The sequence below is a fragment of the Penicillium nucicola genome, assembly GCF_028828085.1.
Source record: "Penicillium nucicola strain IBT 29836 chromosome Unknown utg000003l, whole genome shotgun sequence".
Taxonomy (NCBI): Eukaryota; Fungi; Ascomycota; class Eurotiomycetes; order Eurotiales; family Aspergillaceae; genus Penicillium; species Penicillium nucicola.
In genome coordinates, this window is record NW_026643127.1 from 587,082 (window position 1) to 605,393 (window position 18,312).

At 50.4% G+C, this 18,312-nt stretch overlaps 7 protein-coding genes across 7 annotated transcripts; 2 read left to right on the top strand and 5 right to left on the bottom strand.

The window, feature by feature from the left end:
• Positions 1-771: 771 nt before the first annotated feature.
• Positions 772-2,600, bottom strand: N7511_003806 (protein phosphatase 2A regulatory subunit CDC55). Its single transcript, XM_057126231.1, has 6 exons — positions 2,469-2,600; positions 2,379-2,419; positions 2,202-2,299; positions 1,501-2,149; positions 891-1,453; positions 772-838 (listed from the first exon to the last, which is right to left on the bottom strand). Exons 1-6 carry the CDS (start codon positions 2,510-2,512, stop codon positions 815-817), a joined length of 1,419 nt encoding a protein of 472 aa, XP_056985121.1. The 5' UTR covers positions 2,513-2,600; the 3' UTR covers positions 772-814.
• Positions 2,601-3,724: 1,124 nt separating this feature from the next.
• N7511_003807 (uncharacterized protein) lies at positions 3,725-4,894 on the top strand (the record flags this gene model as incomplete). The annotated part of the gene is made up of 1 exon (XM_057126232.1): positions 3,725-4,894. The coding sequence occupies one exon, from the start codon at positions 3,725-3,727 to the stop codon at positions 4,892-4,894; it is 1,170 nt and encodes a 389-aa protein (XP_056985122.1).
• A 782-nt stretch (positions 4,895-5,676) lies between these two features.
• Positions 5,677-7,665, bottom strand: osm1 (putative fumarate reductase Osm1; the record flags this gene model as incomplete). Its single annotated transcript, XM_057126233.1, has 3 exons — positions 5,677-5,774; positions 5,838-7,580; positions 7,632-7,665. The coding sequence occupies 3 exons, from the start codon at positions 7,663-7,665 to the stop codon at positions 5,677-5,679; spliced, it is 1,875 nt and encodes a 624-aa protein (XP_056985123.1).
• A 1,052-nt stretch (positions 7,666-8,717) lies between these two features.
• Positions 8,718-10,459, bottom strand: N7511_003809 (aldehyde dehydrogenase; the record flags this gene model as incomplete). The annotated part of the gene is made up of 4 exons (XM_057126234.1): positions 8,718-8,862; positions 8,946-9,397; positions 9,517-9,910; positions 10,011-10,459. The coding sequence occupies 4 exons, from the start codon at positions 10,457-10,459 to the stop codon at positions 8,718-8,720; spliced, it is 1,440 nt and encodes a 479-aa protein (XP_056985124.1).
• Positions 10,460-12,141: 1,682 nt separating this feature from the next.
• Positions 12,142-13,298, top strand: N7511_003810 (uncharacterized protein; the record flags this gene model as incomplete). Its single annotated transcript, XM_057126235.1, has 3 exons — positions 12,142-12,328; positions 12,380-12,450; positions 12,504-13,298. The coding sequence occupies 3 exons, from the start codon at positions 12,142-12,144 to the stop codon at positions 13,296-13,298; spliced, it is 1,053 nt and encodes a 350-aa protein (XP_056985125.1).
• An 851-nt stretch (positions 13,299-14,149) lies between these two features.
• On the bottom strand, positions 14,150-15,470 carry N7511_003811 (PCI domain-containing protein; the record flags this gene model as incomplete). The annotated part of the gene is made up of 2 exons (XM_057126236.1): positions 14,150-14,179; positions 14,232-15,470. 2 exons carry the CDS (start codon positions 15,468-15,470, stop codon positions 14,150-14,152), a joined length of 1,269 nt encoding a protein of 422 aa, XP_056985126.1.
• Positions 15,471-15,849: 379 nt separating this feature from the next.
• N7511_003812 (transcription factor IIF subunit TFG2) lies at positions 15,850-17,102 on the bottom strand (the record flags this gene model as incomplete). Its single annotated transcript, XM_057126237.1, has 4 exons — positions 15,850-16,227; positions 16,278-16,474; positions 16,524-16,788; positions 16,845-17,102. 4 exons carry the CDS (start codon positions 17,100-17,102, stop codon positions 15,850-15,852), a joined length of 1,098 nt encoding a protein of 365 aa, XP_056985127.1.
• Between the last annotated feature and the right edge of the window lie 1,210 nt (positions 17,103-18,312).

Here is an 18,312-nt window from a genome sequence, read left to right on the forward strand (position 1 = left end):
CGAGATAAGAAAGTCGAAAGGCTTGCAGAAGTGCAAGAAAGAACCGAAGCAGATAGGCAGGAGACACAAACTGGGGTGATGGAATTGCGCGCGACCGATCGCGGGCTCCAGTGGAGGCTTTCCTGGCGCTAACCTGATTGAGCCACGTTCGGACAATGGATTCTCCGAGTGCGGCGTTTTGATTGGCGGGATGGCGATGTCCGCCTTCGTCATCGCCTTTAAATTCCGGCAGAAAAAAAACATGACTCGTTGGCCTGAAGAGAGCCTGAAAAGCTGAACAGACTGAATAAGATGAATGGCGTTATTGGCCATTGCTCATCCCATGGATGGGTTGAATGGGTTTGAGCAATGTCTTCGAAATGAAGGCTGGGAGGCCTGACTGTGCAGGACATGACGGACTCGGAAAGGGGCGCACACGACGGTACAGATGGTAGAGACGAGATAGACACGCACGTCGCAATAGTCCAGGAATATCACTCAAATCTACGTGTTGCTGACTATAAATTATGAAAACGCCTTCAACAGGCATGACATTCTCTATCATGAATAGGCCTGGTACAATGCCTTCGACAACCTCGTTACCTCTGTATAGAGCAGACGAGGGAAAGCAAGGCAGAAACAGAGACTAGGGCCTCGTAGTTCTCGTAAGAGCTCGAGGGGATGGAAGGGAACGTCCTAAGATCATGGAACCGTGGCATGCTGCTATCATTATTTTCTGGTTTTCGTTCTTCGTATCTGCCTGTTCAAGGCCATCAGCCACCTGATCCAAACCCCAGATGCGCCTGTCCATGGAAAAATGATAATGGGATTTGGATTAGAGAGCGGAGAAGACAAAGAGCTACAGATGTTAGTACATGTTTAGTTGTGCTGGGTTGAGTCGAAGAACTCACATTGTTCGTTGCCGCAATGGCAATGCTGTCCTCGAATGGGTGCCAGCTCATATGCAAGATCTTCTTGTTGAAGTCGATCTGGTCGGCATCGGTCTCCTTCTTCATCCGACTGCCGGGGCCAGCAGGGCTTCCGGACCGCGAACCGGCCTTCTTTCCGTTACCCTTGTTCATAGGTGTCGGTACACCAACCTTCTTTGCCTTGAATGCCGACTTGTCCGCCTGCAGCACGATCTCGGTATCCTTCTGTTCTTCTGTGGGGTAGATCATGAAATTGTTGTTGTAGCTTCCGGTCATGACATTTTCGGCGTCACCGGAAAAGACCACCTCGAACTTGTCAAAGATGCTGTCATTCTCGTAGGTGTCGCAGAGGCGGGGGCGGAGATGCTCGTGGATGGGGATAGTCTTGACTGGCTGTCGCTCCATGTTCACGTCCCAAATTTTCACCGTCAAGTAGTCCCTGGACACAATGTATCGGCCGTCGTTGGAGAATCGCACGTCGGAGATGGAGGAAATGATCTCGGAGAAGAAAGAACGGGAGGAGGCATCTTCTTCTTGTTCAAACTCTGCTCGGTGTTAGAGATTTGAGACCCGAGGGGGGAGGGATACATACGCTTAGCGTGCTCATCACACAATGCCCGTTGCCGCATATCGGCCAGCTTGATGGTACCCTTGGAGCTGGCGTACATGAACCAGTTACAGCTGACAGGGTGGAATTCAGCCGCTGTGATGACCTCTGTGAGTTCTTCCATGTTCGCCGGCTTGATGTCCACAATGTTGAAGCTCTGGTCCTGGATGTTGAGGTTCCACAAGTTCACTCGAAGGTCATCACTGCTGATAAAGGTTTCGCCATCACTGTTGACGGAAATGCTATTTATATGGTACGCGTGGGCATTGGCGTATGTTCTCCGTGGCACAGCAGCGACCACGGTATCATGGTGTGTCAAACGAGGCAACTTCAGTGCCGAGGGGTCCTTGAAGGAGACGCGGGGTGCACGAGGCCCACCACCACCCCCGACCGCACTCGCCGGGGTGAGTTCATTTGATAGATTGTTCTCTGCGACCACCTTCAGCGACTTGTCGAAGACCTTCCAAAGCTTTATCGTCTTGTCGTTTGTCGAAAGGAGGAAGTGGGATGCATTCTGTCGTCGGCACCATTTAATCTTGTTGATCTTCTCTTCGATCTCTAGCGATTTGAGATAATCAAATTCGGGCTCGTGTGACTGGAACTCGGTGTGGAACTTATATTCACAGGTTTTTTTCTGCAGTCAATGGTCAATAATGGAAGCTACCGCGTGCTGCCGGAAGTCCTACCGTCTCGTTTCGCTCGAACAGCACCACACGTCCACCCTTGTCTCCGGTAGCCAGGTAATTACCAGTGTGGTCGAATTCGACAGTCGAGATGATATCCGCTAAATAAGGGGGGCACCAGTCAGTTGATATACTTGGATATGAATTGAGCCGCCGAGTGCGAGGAGAGCTCTGGATTACCTTCTGTAATATCTTCTACATCGCCTTTATCGCCGAAGCATCTAGCCGGGTCAGCTTCCGAACCGAACTCACATACTCAAGAGCACTCACTGTGTAAACTTCCAGGTAGGTGTGCCTGGATCTCTGTCTACCATTTTCTCGTTCTAGCCCTTGACCGCGCGAGGGCAAGGACACGAAAAATAGAGTTGGCAAATGCTTCCGAAAGCTCTATCTGGGCAGAAAATCACTCGGGGTCGTGCGCAGAATCCGAGAGAAAAGAATGTCCGAAGGAATTCGGAGAAAGCAGGTGGCGGTAAGGGAGGGGCAGAAGGAGATCGCGAAGTGAAGTTAAGGTCGAGTGAGTCGACGAAGCTAGCCCGGTGAAGTGGGGGGGCCGCAAAGCTGAAAAATATTCTGTGGGGGGGGGATAAGGTGAGAAGAAAAGCACTTAACAAAATCCAGACAGCAAGGATGAAGTTGGGGGGTTTAAGCGTACAAGACTTGAGATGAAGGAAGATGAAAAGAGTTGAGGTGAGGAGAGTTGAGGCGGTGGTGGGGAGAGTTCGATACCCTTTCTGCCCATATGACTACGCACGTCTGGGAAGTTGAGTTGAAGGATATTCTCTTCCTCCGGCGGTTCAAGTGCAGTGTTTCGGGTTTCTAGGTCTTCAGATCTCCTGTTCTAGTCCAGGCTACTACCTCACTGCTGAGGACTAAACATGACCTCCACAATGCTGACATCAACACTTAGCGACTGTAACATTGCGCCCCTCGGCCCTGTAACCCGTATCCCACTCTCGAAACGAACACCAATTGAATGGACCTGGGTTCGGAGGCATGTTTCTGGGCCTGATTCCCTCAATTTCAGGTCCTCGTTAGAGTATGAAGTGGTATGCATGGCATCACCGCCTCTGTCGTCATCTTTGACGCCTAAGCAGATCCCCACGCTTAGCACTGCGGGACAAATATAAATGTTGGAACTCTTGAGCCATAGTTGAGAGCTATTCTACTCTAATTATCCCGTGTTTCTATGAGTGTCTTCCTCTTGATCTCACAGGGAACTAATCCAGAACATCTCGTCTCAAGTTCTTCGATATATATATTCACTTAGACAGCGACTCACTCTCAGATCCCATAGGTACAGATCAGATCTCCTCCAAAAAGCAAAAAAACCCCAGTGATATCATACCCTCAACGCCAAAAAGCCCCAGTGACAGTCATCCTTCACATGCTGATATCCGGCTACTCTGACCCATTGACCCGAACAACCCGACAATACCCATTCCACCCTAAACAATGACACTCTTTACCTTCACATCCCCCAATCCCATGAGCTACCCCAGCCCTTCCACTCCAATCCAACCACCATGACTGAACCGAACATGCGAGGCAAGGCCAAGGACGACCGGACCAACAGCAACTCCAACAAAGAAAGCAACAGCTCCAACCAACCCTCCCTCGCATCCCGAATCCAGTCCTCGGCAACCAACCTCGCAAAAAGCGCCTTCCAACCACCCACACCAGCAGAACTCTCCCAATCCCTCGCAACAAGCACAGGAAACAAAGCCGGACAATCAACCCTACAACCAACCACCAGCACCCAAAGCACCAGCAGAGCCATCCAAACCCCAAACCGAACCCCAGACCCAGGCCCAGACCCCGAATCCACAGCCAGAAACAACCAAGCACCCACCTTCCGGAATAGCACCCACCAACCCAGCGGGGTCTCGCTCCCCCCATTAACAGAAGCCGAGTTCCACGCCGCAAACCACCAACAGCTACAGCCCGAAAACGAAAACGACAACGACTCCGACCCAAACCAAAACCCAGACCTCCAATCAACCCAAGGCCCCTGGAAGGGAAAACAACGAGCCAGCGACCCCTCCCAAGCCCAATACGAAACAGTCTGGCAGCGCAATCCACCCGCTCAATACCCCCAGCAACAACACCCACCAGACACCTACACACCGCAGCCAGCAGACGGCGCAGCAGTCCTATCCCTCCTGTCCGACCCATCCTTCGACCCAAACACAGACCCTGACCCCGCGACCCTACCAGCGGAACACCCCTCTCTGGACAGCTACGCGGCCCCGGCGCCGCTCTCGCGCGGCGAGATTGACGCCATCGAGTCGTTCCGGCGGGGCGTGAGTGGTGCGATGCGGTCTGAGCTAGAGCGTGGCCAGGAGGAGGAGAGACGGATGCAGAGAGGAGGGAGTGGGAATGGGAGTGGGAGTCTTTCAGGGTCGAGTCTCGTCCCCGATATTGATACGTTCCTCATGGAGAATGAGCATGGCGTTGGTTCCGGAGTTAGGTCTGGATCTGGGAGTTCCCTGCGTGATACTGTCGCGATGTATCTCCCCGGCGCGACTGACTGGATGGATGTGCAGGAGAGGTATGTTGATGATGTGTGGGGGTATTTGGAGCCGGTGCTTGAGGCTGCGAAGGAGGAGATTGAGGGGAGTGCAAATGCAGATGGGGATGGGGATGGACCGGCTGTTAGACGGCTGAAGATGGTGTTGATGCATATGAAGGGGTAGGTTCAAGTTGGTTTACAGTAGAGCTTTAGGGGTGGTTCATTGTTTATGGTTGAAGTGATAGAGGTGAGTAAATAGCTGAGTTGTTTGTACTGTAGGTGTGTTACGAGTGATACCCATTGTTGAATTGTTCGGAATGACGATCTTCTTCTATAAGTGATTACGGAATCTGGTGAATGTGAATGTTGTGTTCATGCTAATATGAAGCATGAGTTACCTAGGTATGCTCGAGTACTGTAGTAATGTCGGAGATGGGACGGGCTCTTCGGCAGTCAACATGCATCAGCCGAGTCTAGGGTAGTGTGAACCTGAGCCGAGGTCTCGGTGATTTGGATTACCCCGACTTTTCGAGGATAGTATACTGTATGCAAGTGATGTGCAACTGCATCCGTCGGAATTGTGATTACATTAGTGTAATTATTGGCGTGGAAATAGGAAATAGCTAACTTGATTGATGCTTGACGTTATCGACTTCACCAATTACAGCTACAAGTACGGAATACAAGAAACAGCGATAACTCTAGAAGATGTATTCCAGAAAATAAGAAAAATATGTTATGTATGATACACAAAGAAATCAAAAGCAAGTTCCAAACGGAAACAGCCAGATTCCAGATCCAATCATGAAAGCATAATCAAAAGAGACGAAGACGGGGTATGTAGGAACGCGCTGAAGTTCTTATTTCGTTGAGGGAGAGAGGACCTCAATGGAGGAAGGGGGAAAGGATGAACAGGAGAGGAGTGAAAGAATTGGTAGAGGTATGATGGCATATCTCTTATCACGCTCACAGCTCCAGGCTGGGGGTCTGGCCCTTGACACGACCGATCACGATGTGGCCGGCGTACTTGGGGATGACCTCGTCATCGTGAAGCATTGCGAATTCTATGGGAAAAAGTTAGTGCTTGTTCTGTGGTAGTAGGGAGATAGTAAATAGTGATAACATACCCTCAGTAGCATCCCGGCCCATGAAGTTGAACAGGGCGTTGGCACCACCGGGGTGCTCGTCCAGCCAGTTGGTGACATCAAGGATAATACCCTTGACAACAATCCAGAGATCCTCCTTGGTGTTGTGCTTGGCGACCTCCTCCATGGTGTACTCGGTCTCGGGGATCTTGAAGTTGGCCGGGTCAGGCTTGGCAGCCTGCTGCTCAGGAGCGGCAGCAGAGGCAGCAGGAGCGCTGGCACTGGGAGCTGCAGCGAGAGTGGGCAGGTCACCTCCAGCACCGGCACCCCACTCGACAGAGACCTTGCCGGGAGTGTTGGGGTCGATGTGAAGGGAGATCTGGCCGAGACGGCTAGAAGCGGATCCACCAGTGGAAATGAGCTTCTGGAAGAGGTGCTGGCAAGCAGAGTCACCAGCAACACGACCGTAAACGACACAGCCGAGCAGGGAGGAACCACCCAGACGGTTGGCACCGTGGACACCACCGGCCAACTCACCGCAGGCGTAGAGACCCTCGAAAGGCTTCTGCTCACCGTTGAGGACCTGGGCGTGCTCGTTGATTTCAATACCACCCATGGTGAAGTGGAGGACGGGCTCCATGAGGGCGACGTGGAACTCGTCGTCAAGGGTGAAGGGGAAGTTGTGGAAGAAGCGCTTGTTCCAGGGGTCCTTCTGTTTGCCGTCGGCGATTTGGTTGTAGTCGTCGAAGGTCTTCTTGAGGGCAGCCTCGCCACAGCCAATCTCCTCGACAAGTTGCTTGCCGGTCATCTTCTTCATCAGACCACGGCCGGAGTAGTGACGAGTGTGGAAGTCCAGGACATTGGAGGCCTTGGAGTTGAGGATGAGGCGAATGGGCCACTTGCCCTTCTCCTTCTCCTTCCACATCTGACCGGAGACATAGTCACGGTGACCGAGCTCGTCGGAGAAACGCTGACCGTCGGAGTTCAGGAGCAGACCACCCTCACCACGGAGGGCCTCGGCAGCCAGGAACTTGAACTTGGCCTGAGGATCCTTGGGATCAACGAGACCAGTAGGGTGGACCTGGACCTTGTCCATGTCGATACCGTTAGCGCCGATGGCCATCAGCATCTTCTGGCCGTCACCAGTGGCGTGCGTGCCGTTGGTGGAGGAGAGACCGAAAGTGTCGGGACGGTGCTGCTTGAGCAACGAAGTCTCACTAAAGTCGGCGGCGTAGCCACCGGTAGCCAGGACGACGATACCATCGACGGACTTGGGTTCGCCGTTGAGAGTGTAGGAAACACCCGTCACGTTGTTACCGGACTTGTTCACGGAAGTCACGTTGGCCTTCTTGATGATCTGAACACGACCGGGCTCCTTGTCGGCAAGTTCCTCCAGGCGCTGCATCAGAGCATAGGTGATGGCCATACCCGGGAACTTGGCATCGTGACCACGGTGTGTCCGGGGCTGCGAGTGACCACCGAGACGGGAGACGAGAGTGAGATCGAGGTTGAAGACATCCTGTAGCCACTCAACCGCGGCCGCAGACTTGTAGGTCAGGACCTTGATCAGGTCGGGACGGGCCTTGTCACGGGCCGACTTGAGGGTATCGTCATAGAACTGCTTGACGCTATCTTGGATGCCGAGATCGACTTGGGTGCGAGTAAGGGCACCGTTAATACCAGAGGTAGCCTTGGTTGAGTTACCACCGAAGAAGGCTTGCTTGTCGAGAACAACGACGTTGCCGCCGTTCAGGTAGACGGTGTGGGCGGCACTGAGACCAGACACTGGGGATGATCAGCTGAGTCTGGGGGAAGGGCAGACAGGGGAGAGCTTACGGCCACCACCAACCACAATTACTTGAGGAGCCATGATGTGTGTGAGTATAGGGGTATGAAGAGAAGAGAAAGCAAAAGAGAGAGAAAAGGCCCTTAAAGTAAGAGGGGGAAATCAGAAGCCGACGAAAGTTATCGGCCGAGGCAGTGGGGAAAGAGGAAAGTTGGGGTATCCGCTTTATTAATTGCGACGAGCTGGTTTGCTCTGCTTTGCTCTGGGGAAACATTCCTGTTCCCCCGTTCACATGTTAACGGTTTACTTGGGCTTAGGTTTCTAGGGCTCTAGGCTGGTTACTCGCTGTCTATGCACTGTGACATGGGTGTATTTTCACATGTTCTTCGACGTGAATGTTCTGCTGGACTCACTTATTGGCCCGGGTGAACAGACCCCGGCCACTGTCTTTCCACGCCGATTTCCTATTTCCACATTTCCACAGGGACCTCGGAATACATCTCACGGTCCGAAATTTCCGATTCGGAATTACATCGTATGTTCAAGTAGATTGAAGAAGCCCAACAGCATCGACTAGAGTCAGCATAGAGATCACTGATCGCTTATAAGTTCCTGTATAACTCACTCTGCTACTCCCCCAGAGGCAACTGGCTTACAAAAAGGGATTGGTTACGGGTTGCCCCTGATTGGCCGTGGCCAAATCCGGGGATGGGAATTGCCCCAGTGGGCCCCAATGATGTCACCGGATTCCCTTCAATAACCGACGGAATTCACACTCTCTCCTGTGTCTGGTATTTACTGGCCTTTGTATAGCTTCATCTGCATTTACTTTCTGTTGCTTCTACCTGAATGTGTTCATTTCTATTGGTCTATACCGAATACCTGCTCCACACCGCTGCTCGGGTTAATGCACACCGAGATAGTCCAGACACCAACAGGATGTTTCTCGTCCGAGAACTATAAACTGCAGACATGATGGAGTACGTGTAGGGGCTACGCAATTGAAAAAAGAATGGCCGATAAAAAGAAGGAAGCGGCTGATAGTGAATTTCTAGCAGCGACCAACTAACCGCCACCAACTACCAACCATAACCACCAACGAAACAAAACAACACCGTGCCAATGCGATATACAAACTAATCCATCCAGGTAACACTCTTCGTAACCAAAAACTCATTCAATCCCTCATCAGTATTGAACCGACCCCAGCCACTATTCTTAACTCCGCCATGAGGCAGAGCCGGCTCATCATGAATAGTCATACTATTAATATGAACAGCCCTAAGCAACAGTCAGCAATCACCGCCAAAACCACACCAACAATGGCAACCGCAAATCCAAAAAGAAAGAAAAAAAAAACATACCCAGATTGAATCCTCTTGGCCATAGCTAACCCCCTTCTCAAATCCTCGGTAAACACAGCCGCCGACAATCCATACCCACTGCCATTCGCCAGCCGAATCGCCTCATCTTCACTATCAAAAGGCATGCACGCCGCAACAGAAGCAAAGGACTCTTCCTGCCACAATGCCATTTCTTCTTTGACACCGCCTAGCACAGCAGGCGCCATGCGCACGCCGGCGTCGGGGCTGGTGGGGAAGGGAATGTCGGAGCCGGAGATGAAGTGGGCACCGGCGGCAATGGCACTGGCGATAAGGGCTTCAACACGGGATTTCGAGGCCGTATTGACGAGGGTTGGGGGCTGTGAGGCAGCGGCAGCGCCTGCTGCGAGGGCTTTTTGGAGGGCTTCTGTAAAGGCCGGTAGGATGGAGGTGTGGACCAGGATTCTGTCTGTTGCCATGCAAATTTGGCCCGACTGACAAGTTAGCTAAGAATCCTCTCACACTGCACTGCACTTCACTTCACTTTTACTGATAATTGTGATTGTGATTGTAGTTGTAATGGACAGAAATCAGATAAACAACTCAGACTCACATTCAAGAAAGCACCAGCCAAAACACCCTGCACTGCAACCTCCAAGTCTGCATCCGCGCACACAATTGAGCTATTCTTGCCACCTAGTTCCATAAGACACGGCTTTAGATTCTGACCGCAGGCGCGCGCAATCTTTCGACCAACGGCCGTACTACCCGTGAAATTGATCTTGCGCACGGCCTCGTGCTCGATCATGGCATTGACAACAGCGGGAGCATCCAGCGGCGCACAGTGGATGACATTCAGACAGCCAGCGGGGAGACCAGCGTCGACGAATGCCTGGCCGATAGCCCAGTAGCAGCGGGGTGTCAGCTCGGAGGATTTGAGGATAGTCGTGTTGCCGGCCGCAAGGGCGCAAGCCGCAGAGCGGATACCGAAGACGTAGGGCGCGTTCCTGGGACGGAGCCATGTCAGTCTTGGGCATTGGATTGAATCGCAGGGTATAGGTTGGTGGTGTGTTTGTTTACGAAGTGGATAGGTTATAGGTTACATACCAAGGTACAATTCCCAGAATTACACCCATCGCTTCCTTGTATACAATGGCGCTCTGGCCTTCTGTCTCGACTACGGGGACACTACCGCAGATGCTGGTGGTGCGGCTGGCGACCTCGCGCAGCATGCGGATGGCTAAGGGCACGACGAACATCTGGGATGCGCCTACGTCGGCGCCCATCTCGGTGCGCATGTATTCGGCGCATGTCTCCAGGCGGGATTCGAGGATATCGGCGGTTTTGAGGAGGATGTCGCGTCTCGCGGTGGGCTTTGTTTGTGACCAGGCTGGGAAGGCGGCGTTGGCTGCTTCGACGGCGCGGATTGCATCGTCTGGTGTTGCGGCGGCAGCGGTCCAGCAGGGTTTGTTTGTGTAGGGGCTTATTACTTCGAAGGTTTGAGTCGGGGTTTCGGAGGTGTTGTTTATTAGGAGCGGGACTGTTGGGAGCGTCATTGTGGGGGATGTGAATCAGAAAGTGAGAGTGAATATAAATGTCAAGGTCAATATCTACAGGGAAGTGAATCAAGGTAAGAAAGTGGTCAGAAAGTGGGATTGGAGTTGGAGTCTGACTAGGAGGGGTGAGGGGAGCTAATTCGGCGCCGAGTATAACCTCGAGAAGATTGTTGATCATTGCCCTGATAACCTTGAAGCTCCTTGGACACGCTATATTCGCACTATCTACGGGTCAGCCTACTAGTTTTGCTCTCCGTCTCTTTTCTTGGCTTTGTGTCCCCTTGTGAGTCTATGACTTGTAGTTCTATACTCCCAATTGCCCATCCCGCGAGAGAGTACAGGTTCCTGCAGAATACATAAAACTTAATAAGCGGGTCCAATCGTGTGGCGTCAAAGAATCGAAAAGGAGATCCAAAAGCCTGCGAATGATTCAAGTAGACCCACAGCCGCGTACAACTCACATTAGGGCAAGGGTCCTCAGGTCCACTGCGCCCGTGGGAACACACAACTGCCGGAGTCTTTCCGATCAAGTCTCAGACATCAAGTTGGTTTTTTGTATTTGAGAACTAAGAATCAGATAATAGGACAATAGTGTCGAAGATCCAAGTAGAGTTGAAAAAAGAGGGTCAGACGAGTAAGCTTCGACTAAAGCGGTAAATTCTCCATTCTGCTGTATACAGTCTGAGTTTTATGACGCAAATTCAAGACTGCAGATACAAAAGCCCGAGTTCGGGTTGAATGAATGCCGGGGGCTTGATTTTGATCCATAGTGGGCACTGGATCAACTTCCTATGTTTGAGATTGAGACAATCGATCGGCAGTTTGCCAAATTGCAGGGCTCGACCCTACAGTTCACTCAACCCAAAACGAACATATAGGACTTCTATTTTCAAAGAGGCTGTGAAGACGGGAGTGTATACAGCACATGGAGCCCGAGGCCATTGGTCCGATCTGCACGTCACTTTGAACTCTGCCAGCGACCGGCCCGCTGTAAACCGTGGACAGACGTGGGGGGGCTCCAAGCGAGGGTAACAGATACAGTAGAGATCGATATAAAGGTATAGATGTGAGTTATGGAGATATAGGCAGATATAGGTGATGACCGAGCTCAGGCACACTTACAGTATACTTAACTTTATAGTTGCCGCACAACTGTCTACGTCAAGACGAACCGGCACGATAAACAGGAACAGAAACTGATTCCAACACTATCAGATGGCGATCGCAGGGCCGTCTTTCCCGACTGGGCGCCTCCAAATCTCCACCGTGGAGCCAACCCGCCAGAGAGAGCAAAGAATGTGTCAAAAGCTATCCATCAACGCAGTCACTTTCCCTTTGTAGTCAAGATGGGCCCTGATGGGCAAAACTACTGGACAGCGAACCACGAATCCTTGAACTGCCTATCGATCACGCTTCCAAGGATATCAACCACTCTCCACATACGCCATGCGAGCTGCACATCCCGCGTGTCCAAATCGCGTACCGGATTGGGCCATTGATCGCCCACTAGCAGATGTGGGTGGGTTTTGAGAACCTGCGAGGCTTGACCGCACTGATCTGTATCTCTGTCTTTTATATCCAAGACTTCATCTGGTGCTCTCCAGGAGTCTTCATTCTTTTACTCCCGTTGTTGGACCCCCACCTTCTTTTATCGTTGCAGCAAAGATATCTGACCGTTCAATATGGCGCCGAGTAACAGAGGCTGGGCGATGATCGAGATCGTCTCGGTCTTGGTGAGCCTGTGTTTGATATCGACTGTGTTGCGAGTCTTTGCTCGATTGAGGCGGAGAGTTGGCTTCGGAGTGGATGACTATCTCAGTATGGGAGCAATGGTGCTGATGATTGGCATGTTGATCGAGTTGATTCTTTGTTCGTCTCATACCCTCTCCCCAGTCATATACATACACTAACAGCAACCAGGGTGTGCAATTGGCGGCAACGGAGCCCACGCCAAAACATTAGGCCCTAAGACCACCATGAACTACTGGAAGGTAAGTCAACGAAATGTATAAACCACCCCCAAAAAACAATCTAACCAGCACAGATCTTCCTCGCCAACCAATTCACCTACTTCATTCTCTGCCCCGCCATCAAAATTAGCATAATCTGCTTCTACCGCCGAGTCTTCACAACACCCAAGTTCCAAAAGGCCTCCTTCGCCCTCAACACCCTGATAGCAGCCTGGGGCACCGGGATCTTCCTCGCCTGCGCAGGCCAATGCCGACCGCTCCGTGCCTACTGGGACAAATCCGTCGAAGGAACCTGCTTCAGCGCAAACGAATTCATAATCGTCAACCAAGCCTTCAACATCCTAATGGACTTTGCAATCCTCATCCTCCCCATCCCAATGATCTGGAACCTGCACCGCGCCTGGCAAGACAAACTAGCCCTAAACGGCGTCTTCGCACTAGGCGCCTTCGTCTGCTTCGCCAGCATCTACCGCATCGTCGTCCTCTTCTGGATCAGCCCGGACGACCCCACCTACACGGTCTACCAAGCGACATTATGGACGCACGTCGAGCCGGCTGTGGGCTTGATCTGCTCCAATTTGCCCATTATTCGCGGTCTCTTCCCCGCGTTGAAGTTGAAGAGCTCACGGAATGGTACCAAGCCTGCGTTTATCAATACCGATTACTCGAACTCCATGTTCTTGTCCAAGGGGTCGCCGCGTTCGCCTGATTTGGAGTATATGAAGATGCAGGCGGGCCTTTATAATGCTAAGGTTGAGAGTCCTTCGCCTGGTTTCCTTGGGTCGGATTTGAGGCCGTTGAATATTAATGTTCAGACGGATATTTCTATCTCGCCTGATAATGGCTCGCAGACTACGCTGACACGTTGAGTTTGGGCTGTTGTTGGGTTTTTTTTATTATGCCATTATGATTGATGACCTTTTTTTTACTTTCTCTTTTTGTAACGGCTTTGTCTGCTTCTTTTTTTTTTTGGTTTTCTTGGTTTAACTTTTAAAGTTGGCCATGACATACAATGTCATCTGCCTATCTTTCTCTTTTCTTTCTTACTTGTCATTCTACTTTCATCTGTCAAATAGACAGTGGCTTGGGGGTGAAACTTCTAACCATATTATTTGGCTTGCAGCTACACTATGTACAATCCTTGATCCCCAATGTATAGAGTTGCTTCCATCATATAGACATTGGGCGCAGATACAAAGATAACTAATATACGTATTAAGCCGCCATGTCACCCTCTATATCTGCATAAGAAGCTGAAAATTCCAGGGTCAAACTTACGGCCCACTATCTAGAGCCCCCGCCCCCTGGAATCCTGAATAGCTATATAGTGACCTAGATGCTCCCCTCTTTACTCATACAAATCTACGAGTCTCACTCTTGTCATCGTTGAAGTAAAAAAAACTCGTGGTTCTAGTCTTCATTCAGCTCATATAGGCACTAGAATACAACTATATTTAGACAGGACTAGCGTAGTGAATTTTATTAAGGTAAGCTGCTTAGCTGCCCCCGCGCTCTGCTCTAGTGAGTAACTGTTAACGTTAACTTAAGTATTTCCAAGGTTAAGTTAACTTAGATACACTTGGAATTAAGATAGATATCAGCAAATAAGCATTGTATTTTCTGCTGTGTGCTGTCTAAACGGACATAATGAAGTGTGGGCTGGCATCAATTCGTAGATAGTTCATCAGATAGGACCGGTATGCCGGACAAGTCATGTCATTTAATGAACCATTTGGCTCGTGGCGAACTCCTGTCACATCATTAGCAATAAATCAGAAATCAAAAGATGGCATAGCACATACCGGGAACTGATCCGAAATACTGGCAGCCACGCGTTCCACATCTTCGGCAACTTCCTGCACTCCCATATCCCACTGACGAAGCTTCGTCCCATTCGATCCACCCGCAGATGAGCCACCCGAACTCTCAGCATCAAACGAAATGATACCATCAATCTGGTCAATGTGGCCCCGGAGACGGCCCTGTTCGACCATGCGGGCGGCATAGGCCTCGGCTTTCTCCCCTGCAGACAAATCACCCGAAGATTGAAGACCCAAGATCGACCCGAGAGAATCTACATGGATATTTTCATACAGCTTACTCGCAGCCACGAGATTATGCTCAATAACAGCCTTATCGAGGACAGTTGTGCCGTCAGCAGTAACAGCAAGCTGATGAGGAGCAAGCTTCTTCGAGAAAGCAGCAACCTCGTCAGCAGTCAAAAGTCGATCGAGGAACATCTTCTCAAGAATAGCAAATTCATCAACAGACGGCGTCCGTTCATCCTTGTATAGACGAGCAAGGGAACGGGAGCGCTGGGGACCAGCAGGCGCGAGAACAGCGCAGCGAATGGCAGCCGAAAGAGCCGTGATACGATCACCCTCATCCACGCCCGACGCCAAACTAACATTGAAGTATTCCTGCGCGGCATCTAGGAAACGGCGACGAGCGTCGAAGATACGGGCCTGCGAAAGCTTGAAATAGAGCTTCAAATCGTGATCCTCGATTTTACTGGGCAAGTTCTTGATTCGGTTGAGGAATGCTTCAGCAGAGGTTGTGTCGTCGTCTTCAAGGTAGTAGCGCACGATACGGATCCAGAGGCGGACCTTTGCTGCGTCTGAGACGAGGCGTTGTGAGCTGTCGATGTGGATTCCCTGTAGAGCGCGTGCTGCGGCTGTGTATTCTTCCTCGGATTCGTAGGCGTCTGCTAGGATCTCACGGATCTGCGAGTCTTGTTCTTCTACTGAGGCGGAGCGGGATTGAAGAAGGGTGACTGCGTGTTGGCCGACTTTGATCTTGGTTTCGGGTTCGAGGGTTTGGAGGACTGTGATGAAGGAGTCGAGGAGGGGCCGGGCTGCAACAATGCTGACGTCTTCACTGAGGATTGAGTCTAGATAGTAGACTAGGTCTTGAGCTAGTTCATGACCGGATGTGTTGGCGACCATGTTGTTGAGGAGCTCATTGTATTGTTGAAGCTTGGTGGGCTGGTGGGAGTTGGCTTCGATGCCTGCTAGGGCATTTGCAATCTTTTGAGAGGCCATTATGAGAAGAACTGAGCGATCGAGTTGTCGAGTCGGTAGATGATGCTCAGATCAGAGATGGCCTTGGACGCGGGGAGGTTGAGTGAGAGATACTGCCCGAGCTTATCGATAAGAGCTATGAATACTGAGGCGGTGAAAGCTACTAAATGGTTGAAATGTAAACATGGACAAGAAACTGAGATAGTTGAGAGAATTCGATAGCCATGCAAATTCATTGCGAAAATCTCAAGTCGAGAATATTTTGACATGCCTACAACCAACTGGGGGTATGTAGCAGATTTGTCCATTCTATGACTATTTTGTAAAGATCCAATCCCACCTAATTGGTCAAGTCATAACGCCTTGTCTCTTATGCTACATATTGAGGTAGGGTGTCTGTTCAGCCCACGTTCTCAAACTTAACGTCGTCCATGCCAGAAGCATCATCATCAGATCCATCATCATAAGGATCGTCGGCCCCAGGTGGTAGCTCCTGCTTAGCACCGTCGTAAGAGGTTGCATTTGAATACTGGCTGTGCGTTGCCTCAGGCTTCAACTCCCATGTCATCGCGAAGTCACCAGATTTGACCAGGTGAGCAACCATCTCCAGGGTCTGTTTGAGATAAGCCTCGGGTTGAGCCAGTCTTGACTTAAGCGTCTTAAAAGGCCAGTATCTGAATTCGCGGAAGCACTGGAAGATAAGATCCAGAAGCTCGTTTTGAGGCATACGGGTGGACTTGTTTTCTTGGGCTTTGCTTTTCGTAGGCCTCGTTGCTTGCTGTAGAAGGTGAGCAGTTGTGCTTGGGAGCAGCCAGAATCTATACATACCACGAACTGGCCCTGCTCGGTAGGAAGGGCATGGCGTGACTGAAGAATCTTGCCGGGAATCTTGTCAATGAACATGGTTTCCTTCCGAGGCTTCAGAGCTTCTAGAGCTCGCTTCTCTGAGATCTGTCGGAACTCTTCGTTTTCCACGGGAAGGCAATTAAATTCTTCGCTGACCGCGCCAACTAGGGCAGTCTGTTCTGGGTATGGTCAGCAGTACCCATGTCAAATCATTGAACTAGAACATACTGGGTATCGTCTTGCGCTGCCAAGGCTGGTGGGCCTTTCCTTGATCTTTGCGGCGCTCTTCACGCTTCTGCGATTCATAGAGAACCGAGCGCGGTCCTCCAAAGTCAATCATGCGGTTCTCAGCACCAGGAACGTCTTTTTCTGTAAAGACATATGTATTATGAGTTAGGTGTGATGCAGTTGCAGCATTGAGTGTCTGTCGCTGGAGCGTGTAGTCTTTGGGGATATCTTGGTTGTCCGGACGCTCGTGTAGGCGCAAACTGACCTAAGAGAGAACCGAGCATTAAAAATAGTTCAAGTAGACGCGCATAATTGACTGACCCGCTTGATGTCGTCCGGTGTTCCCTCCACTCTCATTGTGCCAATCTCTATCTCTTCGTCATCATCCAGATGGGCCCAGTGTTCCCAGAGCTGTCGGGGCAGGCGCGAGAGCCACACATTCTGTCCAGCTTGTGAGAAATCGAGATCACCGGCATCTTCGTAGAGATCTTCATCGTCAATATCGGCTAGGACTCTGTCCTTGCTGTCAGGGTCGGGCTTGATGTATGGGCCATCTGGGTCTTGCTTGACCTGGGCCATGATGGGAGCGGGTGTCGAGGGCGTTCAGAGGGGAGGTGAAAGATTTGCAAAATGCGACCACTGATAAATGATTATATGGGCCAAAAGAGGTGGTGAAGTGAAGAAGCGCGTGATTGTTGGAGATGATGTCCACGCCACACTCGGGATGGAGCTATTCAACCCTGTAAGCGGAAGGCGGTGAAGAGGCTCGTTATATTACCTCAACTCGCGATATGAAGTAGTTGAGATACTGTAGGATTTTGTCCGAATCAAGGCTTGGATGTTTGGAAGGTCCTCTCGAGGTAGTTTTAAGATAATCAAGTTTTCAGTTACCAAGAAAGTTCCAGCATCAGCAGTCATGAACCCTGAACCGTCCAATGCGGAATTCAGCTCCAATGTTAAGGACAAAACAAATCGACGTCAATTAACCCTAGAATATTCAATATCTATTACTACTTATAAGATCGTAAGTAGGATACCAGGCAACTCATTTAACTTTTTCTTATATGAACTATCGCTTTTTCCGAAGTTTCTCATCAACTTCCGTCCTAGTATAATAGCACATCACTTCCACAAACCTTGTGCTACTGGACCGAACATACTTGACGACGATTTGCACAGTTCAGTATCCACTACAATAATTTCCTTATGCGACATCAGATCTTATGATTATCCACTAAAACAATCGTCGAATCGTCAATTGACCTAATAAGATAGATTTATACATGATCTAGTCGCCTGAAAATAAGCAATTAAAGATTTCTAAAAGAACTTTACGGTCAGATACCGTGATTATGTATCCAAGTCCAGCAAACTTGCCACCACTAGCACTGGTATTATTTGCATTTAAGCACACAATGTTGGAGATTTAAAGAGGCTCTACAAGCAAAACTTGGTGACCCATAAGGGAGCCTATGAAATTAAAGTGACATATTCCAATACATCAATTTGTTATTTCTTTAGAACTTTGCTAGATCTAAGATGCCAGAGTATGGAAGTTATCATTGCTAGAAAATTACCGCGTAGAGTTTGCGCAAGACGTTTGATGAGAGTGATATACGAGATTACCAGAAGCAGCCATGTTTTTGCTACCTATAGATCAACATACAAGAGCTTTCTCCGTCCAATATATGGCCGTAAGTGAGAGCGAGGTGACACGTTAAAAACGAAGTATAGAAATTGCCGTTGTGGCCACAGCCGCTGCCTGTAGCGAGCCCACTCGTCATGTGAT

Excerpts from the sequence above, each read along its gene's own strand:
- N7511_003806 (XM_057126231.1), bottom strand. The coding sequence starts at position 2,512 with ATGGTAGACAGAGATCCAGGCACACCTACCTGGAAGTTTACACA. Across the intron at positions 2,420-2,468 it reads CCTACCTGGAAGTTTACACA|ATGCTTCGGCGATAAAGGCG; the intron begins GTGAGTGCTCTT and ends TGACCCGGCTAG. Across the intron at positions 2,300-2,378 it reads TGTAGAAGATATTACAGAAG|CGGATATCATCTCGACTGTC; the intron begins GTAATCCAGAGC and ends CCCCTTATTTAG.